This window comes from Polypterus senegalus, chromosome 11 (assembly GCF_016835505.1).
Source record: "Polypterus senegalus isolate Bchr_013 chromosome 11, ASM1683550v1, whole genome shotgun sequence".
NCBI classification, from domain to species: Eukaryota; Metazoa; Chordata; class Cladistia; order Polypteriformes; family Polypteridae; genus Polypterus; species Polypterus senegalus.
Window position 1 is genome coordinate 53036526 of NC_053164.1, and position 13439 is coordinate 53049964.

At 36.3% G+C, this 13439-nt stretch overlaps 1 protein-coding gene across 1 annotated transcript; it reads left to right on the forward strand.

Moving 5' to 3' along the window:
* The first annotated feature begins 1448 nt into the window (after positions 1 to 1448).
* LOC120538981 (basic leucine zipper transcriptional factor ATF-like 3) lies at positions 1449 to 13173 on the forward strand. The gene is made up of 3 exons (XM_039768635.1): positions 1449 to 1763; positions 1881 to 1985; positions 9628 to 13173. The coding sequence occupies exons 1-3, from the start codon at positions 1674 to 1676 to the stop codon at positions 9856 to 9858; spliced, it is 426 nt and encodes a 141-aa protein (XP_039624569.1). The 5' UTR covers positions 1449 to 1673; the 3' UTR covers positions 9859 to 13173.
* The last annotated feature ends 266 nt before the right edge of the window (positions 13174 to 13439 follow it).

Below are 13439 nucleotides of genomic sequence, written 5' to 3' on the forward strand. Positions count from 1 at the left end.
TATGGTCGTTAACAAAAGCCAAGCTAAAGTCCATCATTAGGAAAAGCAAGAAATGACTTTTGTACGGCACAAATGTCTTACTTATAGGCAATTGTATGTAGCATGTTTAAGAATAAGGAGGACCAGTGAACTAATAGTATAAGCCCCTGGTAAAAATAAATAAATACTGCACACAGAAAAAAAACGAATGGCACTATAACCAAGACCCATTGTCTAGTCAATTTTCAGTGTAAAATTATTGCTGTCATATACATGTACTTGTAAAATAATGCATCCATCTATCCATTTTTTCACCAGCTCAATTCAGTTCTGAGTCATGGCAGCTGGACCCTTATCCAGTAGCACCTGAGGAGGAGAATCCCACACAATCTGCACCACATACCAGTCAATTGTGTGAACACTAATAGTAAGTTACACAAGGAAACATTTAGAGTTGCCAGTTACACTAACATGCATGTCTTTGGGGAGTTGGATGAAAGCCAAAGTACCTGTTGGAAAAAATCCACAGTGACATGGGGAAAACATATTGACTCTACACTGTGACAGAGCCAGAATTCAAACAAGGACTCTGGGTCTGTATAGTTGTAGCCAAACACTGTGTCTCCAAGTGGTCACTTAAATGATCTGCAAACTGTAATTGATGTAGTATGCTAAATGTATGGCATTTAAACTGGGATGGTCTGGTACTCTGTCCACAGATGGTTCCTGCCTTGCACCTAATGATGCTGTATTTAATTGGACAAAGCAACTGCAAAAAATGTATGTGTTTCTGATTAACGTTACAAATAAAATGTAGGCCTATATGCCGCCTCACATATACTGTACATAAAGCTAACACTGCATCAGTGGTGGTAAAGGGTGAAGGGCATCCAGCCTGGGCCATACCATAAGGGGATGCTCACAAAAATGATTCGCAAATCGCTAACCCATGATGTCTTAAGTGCTCTTATCGATCATGCGCTATCCTCTGTGCAATACGTGTGCGTGGTGCACTGAGCGTACATTACGTTCTTGTTAGGGGTTATCGCTGCCTCCATGCCGTGAGCTGACGTTTTCCAATACAGGGTTGTGGGCTAATAAAGCCTATCTTTGTAGTAACTGCGCAACGCAGGAACTCATCTGGAATTATCAGGGCACTCTCAATCAATTATATATTTCAGTTCACCTGCCATCATAACATGTGAAAGAAGGCGGGATCGTCAGAGAATTCTCAGAGTAACACAATAGTTGTAATTAAACCGTTGATACTGGTAAAAAATAATCTATTTTTTTAAATAATTTTGAAATGTAAATTTCGATTCGAATCGTCCTGACACAACGTTAAACAGTCAAGTACAGAGGCGAAAATGAGAGCAAGCGTGCATGTGCAGTCTTGTCCGAAAGCGGCTCACTACAGGAAACAACCTACAAAAGGCGGAGCTGACCCCAGATCTTTTAACCACGTGAATTCTTGAAAGGCTTTACTGCTGTTCCTTCTGGTTAATGCCAGCGTTTAGAATAAACCGAAACTATCAAAGACTGATGGTTATAAGAAATGCCTGGCTTGAAGTTGCATGCTCATTCAGCGTGTGACCACCGAGAAGTACGCGGAGCAGATGATGTTTGTAGAGTGCTGGTAGCATCGTTTCAAGAATTAGCAGCTTTCGCTTATCTTTTCACCTGAAGAAGTAGAAATGCTGATTTTTATGAATTCTCCGGGTGCTGACCTTTTATCTCAGATGACAGCTGAGGATGACAGTTCCCAAGAAACATTATCAGATTCGGTAATAATAGGAAGCCTATTCATTTTGTTATTATTTGTGTAGTTGTTGGAAGCGACTTTTACATAATGCTAATAATATCTCTGATGCTTTTTTTGCGATTCTTTGATTTTTTTTTAGACTTTAAAACCATCCGACAGAAAGACGAAAAGACGTGAAAGGAATCGAGTGGCAGCTCAGAAAAGTCGGAAAAAACAGACTGAGAGAGCGGACGTCTTGCATCAGGTGCAGATATGATCCTTTTCCTTTATAACCTGTCCAGGAATGTCCTGCGGTTTTAAGACATTGTGTTTATTCAGCAACTTGGTTAGCGTTGTAATTGTGCAGCATGCGATGCGTGCGGGTAAAAGCTTGGTAATGCTGCAGAGTATTGAATACAGCCAGATTACCTGTTTATGGGTTGCTTCCGATTGAGTGTTTTTTTTTTTTTTGACTTACGATTATAAAGCTACTGTAAACGTGATGGTAAAACAGATATCCTGCAGAACTTATTTTTCATACCTTCATTTAAATGTACGGATCGGAGTGTGGGAGGTTAGCAGGAACTAATCCTAAATGGGGTGGGTCCTTCTATCGCGGAACCCCTTTTTTCGAATGCAGGTGAGAAATCCACAAAGAAATATACGGCGGATCTGTAGTGAAATACAAGATATGCGAGCCAACATAGCTAAATATGATGACACCTTGATGATTCTGTTTTTAAAAAGACCATATCCGTATTTCCTGCGCCTTGTGATGCTGTCAATGACACGCTTATTTGATGCTAATTCGCAGCGTATGATTGACAGCACTGTCCGCACATCAGAAGGTAAGGGTCAGATTTAAAGTAAAACCTTCAGAAAGATTTTCACCTGTCTTTGAACATTTAACTGAAAGGTGGTATAAGTCAGTGGCAATATTTTGTTGGAAAATGAAAAATTTAAATAAGGGTAAATGTGGAGCAGCAGTTTTCTTCATAGGCATAATTTAGCTTTTGGTTTTAAGACTGCATACTGCTGCAGCTATAGTGGACTGGAATTACATACAAACTGTTGGTTCTATAAAAAAGAAAGCAAACTGCCCAAAGGTAATTTTGTGTGTGTGTGTGTGTTTATTTATTTTACATTTTTACATTTTAATATACAATTCCCCATTCATTTCCTTATCTTTAGTGGCACAATCACAAGGAGAGTCAACACCAGCTTGAATGACTGTACTTCTACTTCTACTTTACTTCTGAGTGTAAGAGTAAAACATGGGTAGAAACTGATACAAACAAATAAGCAAAAGACTTTATATGCAAATATAGATATGGAACTAGCCTGACTGGCATTTCTGCACCTCTTCGTAGGCACAGGTTTTGAGGATTATTGATTATGGTGTTGTCATTCTTTTGATACAATTTCATATCTTTGAATCGGTCTTTAGGACTAAAAACATGACATTTTGGGAAACAATAAGGGAAGGTTGAACTTTTTGCAATCAGTCCCTTGTCCTATGTAATCCTGAAGTTTTACTTATAGTAAACAGTTTCTAAACTATCCAAGTTTATATATTTATCAAGGCTTCCTTATATATTCAGGTATAAAGATGATTTATGTTGTGACTGCTTATTCAAAGACATCAGTTAATGTAGCAAACAGAAAGTGTGAATGAAATTCTTAATATGGAATAATTAATTGGCTATAGATACTTAATGATTGTGTGTTAATGCTACACATGTTCCCTCACTTCATAATTGTATTCTGTTTTGTCTTCATTCACTCCTTGGCTAAGTGAGCGTGTGCCCCGTGAGTGAGCTTGCCTACCTTAATCAGGTTGTTGATTCATTCACTGGGCCTCTGTTAAAGATGTAAAACATGTAAAAGATGGCACTACCCAAATTAAATAAATGAAGTCTCCAAAAAACAAATGTCTGCTCTGCCCTGTCTTATGTAGGTACTTGAAGCAGTGTACCACATCCATTCCCTGAATGATAATGGAGAGTGGAGGTTCTTTGGTGTGAGGATCAATAGCCATTTCCTTGGTTTTGCCAATGTTAATAACAACTTTATTTATATAGCACCTTATCCTACATTTACGTGCAACTCAAGGTGTTTTCCCCAGATAAATCAACAAAAACAAAGATATATCCCATTTACTTGGATTATTATAATTAATTAATACTGTGATAATTTCTAATAAATGCAAGTATACTAAATACAAAATCAAAAAGGTATTGTTAAGAAAAATGTAACCACTAAAGTGCAAAGCAAATCTTCACTCTTATCTGAAAAAGGTTTTCTAATTGAAATACTTATACATTAAGGTTGACAAAAGAACAACCAGATCTAAATAATATATATAAAAATATATATCTACATTTTACCTAGGCATATGTACATGTCAACCCATTGAGTAGAAACAGTTTGATGTTATTAAAGTTAATGAAAAGATACAAACCAGTCCAAATAAAACGGTCCATAGTGGTTTCAGCTAATTTAGGATGTAGACAGAAATCCTGATTCCTGAATGTGATTAGAAAACAAAAATCTCCTATGATGGGCCATAGGAGAAAAATAAACCTGTGGTGGGACATGGGCTGAAGACAGAAGCTAACAAATCAAGTAGTTAGGTTTGATGGTAATCAGTTTTATGATCATGAAAGTCAGAATGACCTAGACCAGCTGGTCGCCCACCATCCACTGGGCCTAGTTGATACAGTTAGCACAGTTGAAAATAAAGGTACCCATGTCCTCCTCATTTCCTCCAGTATCCCAGGTGGACTGCAGAAGAGCATGCTTTGAGCAGGTGTGGGTGGTGCATAGTGGCAGCACACAAGATGGGAGATAAAAAACAGCAATGAATTAATGCTAGGTATTTACTGACGCATCAAAGAACTAAAGTTATAATCAGATCACTATATTATGATTTTAATTACAGGAAAGCCAGATTTTGAAATGTTAGGTTGAAAACAATTTTTTGTGCACCAAGAAACAAAGTTGTCTGCTTGATTCCCGGTGTTATATTTATAGTCTGAAGTGTACAGGGTGAACAACAAAGGTGACAGGACTGTTTCTTTTGGTGCTCTCATTCATATCAGAGCCACAGTACTTGAGCCTCGTAAAAACTGTGTTCTGCTGGACAGAAAGCCTGTTATCCAGTACACCACAGGGTCATCCGACAGCATATCTGTGAACTTGCCTCTTCTAGCAGGAATGGGTGAATGATATAGCAGACACTAGAGAAATCAAATAATTAGTCCTCACAGTGCTGCCAATTTTGTCCAGATGGGAATAAGCCTTGTTAAGCAGGAAGATAATTGCATCCTCCACTCCAGTCTTTGCCTGATAGGCAAACTGCAATGGGTCTGAGTGGTCTTTTGTAAAAGGGCTTCTAATCCAAGACCAGCATCTTGAAGTTCTTTGTGATGCGGAACATAAACAAAACATTGATAACCAAACACAGTAGGATATTGGTATGTTTTAATAGATTGTGTTTTAATTCAGAAGGAAAGAAAATACACAGAATTAAAGTTTTGTGTAAAATTGTTACTGGGCATACTGTTGCAAGGTCACATTTAATACATACACTAATGAGAGAGAGAGGTTAGGAGCACGCACTGATACAGTGCATTACCGCGCCCACCACAAACCAACTCAGGATCCAGATTAGGATCCTGAGTGCAGCCATGCAATGGGTGACACCTCAGCACCACACTAGTTCAGATGGAGTGGAACAGTGTGAGTTTTTTTTTATGGTGGCTGGAGTGCCAATTCTGCCACCAACCCCCAGGAGGGCCTACATGCAGGGATGGATGCAGATTAGCGTCATACCCAGGATGGAGCAATTGCCAGTTAAGGGTCTTGCTCAAGGGCCCAACAGAGCAGAGTCCCCTTTGGCATTTACGGGATTTGAACCGGCAACCTTCTGATTGCCAGTGCAAATCCCTAGCCTCAGAGCCACCACTCCGTCCACTAATGACAGTAATGTAAAGTTTTTGACTAAATTGCACATTGTAAATTGTTATTGGTAGAGGTATTATGTTAAGTATTAAGTATTATGTTAAGTATGTTAAGTATTATTACTTAATGCTAAATTGAATGTATAAATGATTACTGTTTTTACCTTAATATTACCTTGGAGTGATAGGTGTGCCAGATTCTCCAACAGGAGTACAAATTATTAAGCTTAGTCAAGCCAGTTGAGTTCCAGTAGTATTACAACATTATATCATTCATTATTGGAGTCTATTCTGGCAGCATGGAGCACTAGGCAGGGACCAGTCCACCTTTGGGGATTTATGCGCACATGCTTGCATCCTCGTAATGGAGCAATATCGGAATAACCATCAACCTAATCCACACATTTTTGCTATAGGAAGAAAGTGGAATGTGTTGACAAAACTTGCAGACACACCTTAGACATTTAAACTCCATTGTGTGAAAAATAGAAGTCCTCTTTGTCTAATTTGCAAATACCTATTCTGTAGAACAATGTGCTCCATCGGAGACTCTTTAGTACTGGGATTATTGAAAGTATATTTCTAAAAACTTTTTTTTTTGTTAGAGGTAAAGGTATTCATCACTTTAATTTTGCAATCTATCGAAGCTTGATTCACTAGAGTGTTATCTAGAAAATTGTCATATATTTCTAACATATGCATTTATAAGATGTTAATGTCAGGAAAATTTGGTATATTAACCAAATACCTTTTACTATAGTGACGGCTCACACATACTGATTTGTAGCCTGAATATACTGAGATAGTATCTAATTAAACATGCATTTCTAGGACAACCTGGTTAGTTTTCTGTTTTATTAGTTGAAATAAGATCTTTATATTTAATTGAGCTTGGAATGAGTTTTTTTTTTTTGGTTGAATACTGTAAACCTTTTTTGTAATAAGCAATGTGACCAGAAATAACCCTAGGATAGATTTTAATCTCTAATACATGGGGGTTTCCAAGGTCTGTATTAACAGGATGCCTGGTTATGCAACAACATCCTTCCAGGATGAAATACTGTAAGCTGCATTATTTATAGGAAAAATGGTTTCATTTTAGGTTTATATTAATCTCAGCCTTTTTGGTCTGATTAATTTATGTAACTCTTAGTTATTTCACTGTTGAGTGTCTATGGCCTGTATTGGTGGACCAGTGCCAACTAAGGGTCAGTTTTCAAAGTAGAGAAATGAAATGTCTACGGAACTTTGAGAGTAATGGACTCCTGTTTGATATTTCTTTTCTTAAATCCAGTAATTTTTTGTAACAGCATAGGGAAAAAACATTTTACATTACCTAAAAAAAGTATGTTTATACTTGCAATTTGGAAAGTCCCCTCTTTAACTTTGATGTCCTTAACCCTTCTGAACATGTTGAAACAGGGTGCACATTTGGTTATATTCCTGCCAATTACAATTATAATAATGGGAAATGTGGAAATTGTAAGCAGTGTTTGAAATCCCCCAACACTCCCTTCCCTCCTCCTTGGTATGATTCTAAACCAGGCTAGCGCAGAGCTACACACCTCATCTTTTTTTTTTTTTCATCAGTCTTGGAGATTTTACCATCATTGGGCTGATTGATTGCTTATTTTTTAATAGTTAATCTGTGCATTTCATTTCAGTATTATTTTACTTTTTAGTGAACAGTATTCATGGGGTTGAAGTGAATATGCTGTATTTGCTGGTGACCTTGTTTGCTGAATATTGTCCTGGAAATTCACCCTGAGTCTGACTTAGATGAACATTTTTTTTGTTCCCCAACACCCAAGATTTTTTGCAAGACCAACCTGATATCACAGAGCTGTAGCAGCCATGCGCAGAACATTCATATGTGCTGGGGTCAATGAAATAAGCCTCCACTTTGTTTATATATATATATATATATATATATATATATATATATATATATATATATATATATATATATATATATATATATATATATATATATATATATATTGTGATGGGTGGCTGGGGACCTACCAGGAGACCTAGAGGAGCAAAGACCCAGGAGAAGGGCAATTTATACCCCAGGACATGAGAGGGCGCCCGGGTTGCATCGGAGCCATGGGCTTGGGGCTCAGAAGCTCAAACCTGTTGGGGTCCATGGCCACCGCCAGGGGGTGCCTGGACAGCTCCAGAAACAAGATCTTCTAGGTGTGGCGGGAGTTCTGCCTGAAGAGGAGTTGGATTCACAAGCAGCACTTCTGCCACACCCAGAAGTGCTGCCGGAGGTTAATCGGGAAGCAACTGGAACACTTTTGGGTGCACTATAAAAGGGGCCACCTCATTCCATTCAGATACCCAAAGTCAGGTGGAAGAGGCCACATTTTGTTGTCTGAAACTGGAAGTACTTCTTCTGTGTGATTTTTGACAACACGTGTGAACAGTCCTACTCACAACACATCGATCGATGGCCTTGAAATTTGTCACCTCTATGTCCAAATGTGTGTCAGAGAGTCGACAGCCCGAGATTTGCTCAGCACAAAACTTTCTAACATTTCTCTCAGAAAACCCTCTCACTTCTCCATGTTCATATGACAGATGCTCAGGTATAATTTTTGATGACAGGCCTTGTTTTGCCATTTCCAAAATCACGCCTGTGTACTGTTCCAACATCATGATGATGGTCCAGTATACACACCAGTGACCAGTGTTTGGTGCAAGTGGCGCATTACCTGACCAGGATGTTGACCAACAAAAACTTCTGGTTCAGACAAAATAAATAAAGGGTGTTTTCTCGTTTTCGTTTCTTGCATTTTTCTTTTATGATATCCGAAAGAACACAAGGAAAAAAGTAATTGTTTTGTGTTTTTCATTTTTCCCTTTTAAGTTGAAAATCAAATAAGTGTCTCTTTTTCTTTTTTCAATGATATTTTCTGAAACAAAATTTCAAATACCAAAAAGTACACGGACCGGACACGCTCATTCATGTGCACACAATTTTGTGATGTTTTGTGATTTATAAACTGGCCATGAGTGGGAAGAAATCTAAAAACCCCAAGAGTGAAACAACACAATGCTGAACCTGCAGTGAGAACTGTAGCTTCTACTTAAATGCTTGTTGGACTCCGTACCCCAACTGTATCATTAGCTGGCTTTACTTCCTTAGGCTCCAAATATAAAAGACAGGACAGACAACAATGAAAACTACAACAACAAGACTTAACAACATAATTAATAGACAGGACACTATTAAAGTTCAATAGACAATTCAAAACCAAAGACATAACACAATAACATAATTATATTTAAATTATAAAAGAGTGATTAAATAAACAAATAACAATTGCCATATTTGTGTAATCCTTATGTTTAAAATAAAATTGCTTGGTTAATTAAGACAAATAAACTTCAGCTACTGTATTATTAGTTCAATGGCTTGGAACCTCTGCAAAGATGTCTTTGTTTTTGGGCTTGGTTTGAGGTCTACTAGGTGACGATGGGGATGTTTTGGGGTGTTGCTGTGTTATGGAGGTCAAGGTGTAACAATTGGAGTTGTTGTAGATGAATTCTTTTCTCTCTCTATTTTTTTTTCTTTTAAAAAGCTTTCTGGAGATTAACTGGCATCTGATTACCTTCCTTTGATAAAACTTAAAAACGTATTTAAGGGAATTGCATCTTCTTAAATTGAACATTGCTAAAAATGAAATTTTTAGATACCTGTTTAAATTTATAGCGAGAAGTTTGAGACTATTATGATATATTAAATATGATACTTTTTCACGACCTCCTGACTGAAGCTATGTCTTAGAGTAATTGTGCTTGTTGAGATCCCACTTGTATGTTTTATCTCCTCAATTCTTTTGAATGTGAAGGTGTCTGAGGCAACAGTTTAAACAGGTTAACTTAACATTTTTGGCAGTAACATTCAAGTAATGGTTTTTAATGTTTTATTTACAGGAACTTGAAACACTAGAAAAATCCAATTTAGCCTATCTGAAGGAGATTGAGAACCTGAAAAAAGAAATCAATCATTATAATGATGTTTTGAGAGAACATGAATCAAAGTGTCTGCTACAGAACCCGGATGCTCAGGACTTAAACATGCTGCATTTAGGCAAAAATGAGGTAACCAATGAAATGGACATTTTAAGCCTGTGCCTGTCAGACTTGATATATCCCGTTTCATGAAGAAAAACAGTTGGCTGCTCCAGTTATACTACTTGTTAAGAAAAGCTAGAAGCATTACTCTGTTAATAATACTACAATGTACTAAAGGGTTATGCCTTGAATGATGGTCTTTTTAAATGTATTACTCAGTTTTTAGTTTGTCAAATGAAATTTAAATGTGGTATAGTTTGCATATCTAAAAAATATGAGCAGTAAATGAACTATTATTCACTCCTGAAACTATGCTTTCTAGGAGGCATTTTGGTTTTATAGAGTTTGCCAAAAAATTACATTTTGTGAACATAGAGCCCTTTAAAGGGAAACTAGACCATACTTTAGCGTAAATGAATAGTTTAATAGCATTTATTACCATACGTGAACTCTATCTACAGTATATAGAAGGATCTTTCCAGGTTAATAAATATAAAGATGCCCTTATGTTAGGTTCAAACAATCCAGCTCTATAGTAACATAACTAAAAAGAAATACTATGAAATCATCTTTAGCATTAACAATATTCACATATACAGTAGTAGTTTTGAAAAAAGTGAACTTAAAAATTAAGATTTGTAAAATTTAGCTGTTACACTGAATATCAGTGTGTTACCTAGATGTGAAAGCATAATTAAGCACAATGCTTAGTTTTTTGTTTACTGCATATAAGTGAGAAGTCGACTTGTGCTGAGCGGCATAGTGACTCAAGGCATCTTTGAGCTGCCAGTCTCTAAAATAATAATTGTATATGTTGTTTCCCCTTCTACCGCCTACTGTAAAAAGTTGAATTACTTGCCTCAATGTTTCTACACTGTAGATTTTAAATGTATACAGTATACTGTGTGGAGTGTATACATCATGCTTCTTTCTTGAGCTACTTAAGAGCCCTGCCATCCCTTCAAAAGATGTTCAACAAACCTATTTGGATTGCCTGACTTTGTTATGGGTTAGGAAAATTAAATACCCTCTCCATACAAACAAATATATTTGTCATTCAGTTAATACGAGTTATTAGAATTGGGCTAATGTTTGGTGCAGTATCATTCATTCACATACTGTAACATTCTAACCCATTTTTACAGAGAAATTGTTACTGATCAAGAAACATGGGCAGATTTTTTTTTTAAAGCTTTTTTACTCATATTGACTATCAACATATTAAAAGTGCCAATTTTCAACAAAGAATAAATTACTGAATCCTTATGGCATCAAGTAATACAATTCACTTAATGAATTATGCCCGGTAACATTCTTTTGGAGTATGGGTGAATAACGTTGTTTCAAGGACTTCACATTTCTTTGGTGATGTTGCAGTCTTCTATTTTCATTTAACTTGAGGATGAAAACTGCCTTTGACAGTCATAATTAGTGCAATATTCAGGTCTAATTAGTGAAATTCAACTACATAGTGTGGAGCCTTTGAGTAACTTTCAATGGCAATAGATTTTAAAGAGCAGCATTTCTATTTCACTCCCCACTTGAGTGGTCTAAAATGTCCATGCTCAGATCTACAGTATATTGAAAAGATGTTAACTGTGAAAATGGATTATGTAATAAAATTCAGGCTTTACAACGCCTTCTTTTTATGGCTCTAAGCTTGCCTACATTAGAGTTCCTTTGCGCTTCCTTCGGGGGCAAGTATTAAATTAGCCCTGCAAGGAGGCTGCTCTTCTGGGCAGTGCCAATCACGTCTGCTGCTCTTCCCGGCACTGCCGATCACTTGTATTGTAAAAGTGGGTCCTTCCTTTCCTTCCTCTTGAATGTTTGTCTTTTAGATGTTGTACTTCTAGCAAGACTTTTCACTTTTTATATTTCCAAAATACAAATCTGTCACTTTTGCATATCACAATTATTAGCATTTCCTTGAACAGTTCTAGAGTTTCATCACTTGTTTCCTACAAGATTGCAGAGTTGATTTAATCATGAGATTATGCATTATGATAATCTTAGAAATCTGACTTTGGCATATGTACTTTTCTAGATAGCACCAATATACTGTACACCTTTTTTAGAAACATGTACTGTACTGTATATGTGTTTTATTCCATATTATCACATGTACAGTGAGATTCTTAATTGTAACTAAGGGTTGGAATTGCAGTCCTGTTAAAAGAACTGTAACGAAAGGCGAGATGACCAACAACTAAAAACCAAAATTAATGCTTGAGTAATTCCTCGGAATATAGCTTGCTGTAAGCACATTGCCATTCCATTTGGCTCTTTCTAATAGAATGGGCTTTACTTTTCTGATGGTGTCAAAATTTAAAGTTCTTTTATGTGCATGTTAAGAAACCTGCTTCTCAACACTTTCTCTTTTTTGATTGTGCGATTCCAAGCAGAATCCACACAATGCAAAAAATCCTCTATTGGTATCTCTGACTACTAAAAATTTTGCTTACATCTAAATTGGGTCCCACGCCAAAGGGTTTTGTCTTTTCCATGTAGTTAATTTTACCATGCGTATTTGGATTCTACTCTATGCTTATTTTGCGTGGGAATCTTAAAGTATTGTAATATGTTAAACTGTGTTAAATGTTAGTTAATCTCTACATTGCTTTTTATTGTAACAATGTTGCAAACTCTTGATGGGCAAAATTAGAAGCCAAATGATGTGTCCATTATAGTACTGTTAAGTAGTCTTTGTTATGCCAGCGTTTACATTTTAGATAACTCTCTCAAAATGCACATATGAACATTTTCAGGCCCATATGTGTTGTAGCTATCTTGGTCCATTCTCTCATGTGTAGTGCCCTAGTCATCTGAGCATTAATGTCTAATGATTTAAAGATGAGAAGATTACTTTTTTATAATATAGCATATTTTTATAAATCATAATAATGAACATTAATATATGATTGGCTTTAATTTGGTTTGTACAATGTAATATTTTACTTTGAAGATGTTTTATTAGTCCTACACTTATTATTATATTTTTACTTTTTGCTTTGGTCTGACCTATTTTTAAATGCTCATATAGAATATAAACCCAGTTACAACCTTCTATATTTTTTTGTATTTTCTATGTCAAGGTATCAGAGGTCAGCAGTGGTAGGTGGCAAGGGATGCTGCATGTCACTACATTTCGTTTATCATGCTGCTTGTTTGGGCCTTCTACCTCATTTTTTGCCATTCTAGCATCCTTTGCATCAACATTATAAGCAGTGAATATGTGGGGATATTTTTATAGGAGGACCTATTTAAAATGCATTTTATGTCATTGTACTGCCACATCCCAGGCAATTCTATATATTTTAATCATGTGTTTTGTGTGTTCCTAATGTTTTTTTTATATCATTAGATATACTTATGTGGGAAGGAAAAATAAATTTTTTTTATTACCTTTCTGGTTTCATGTCTTGATTTATTGAAACACTTCTGAAATGATCATTTCTTTTCAATTCACTATGCATATTAGTGTAAAGGTGAATTTTTCTTTAAATCAATAAAATCTGTTTAAAATGCAACCCGATCATAAAGTGCATACTTAAATACAGTGGTGGTGGGGCATAATTAAAAGAGAACTACCTAAATCAACACAACACCGTACTGGCTCTGATCTTGTATTAGGCTACCGATCTAATTTGTATTCAAGTGAACATTTTTTTTAC

Coding starts and splice junctions, on each gene's coding strand:
- LOC120538981 (XM_039768635.1), top strand. CDS start 1,674: ATGCTGATTTTTATGAATTCTCCGGGTGCTGACCTTTTATCTCAGATG. Junction 1,764..1,880: donor AAGAAACATTATCAGATTCG/GTAATAATAGGA, acceptor ATTTTTTTTTAG/ACTTTAAAACCATCCGACAG. Junction 1,986..9,627: donor GAGCGGACGTCTTGCATCAG/GTGCAGATATGA, acceptor TTTTATTTACAG/GAACTTGAAACACTAGAAAA.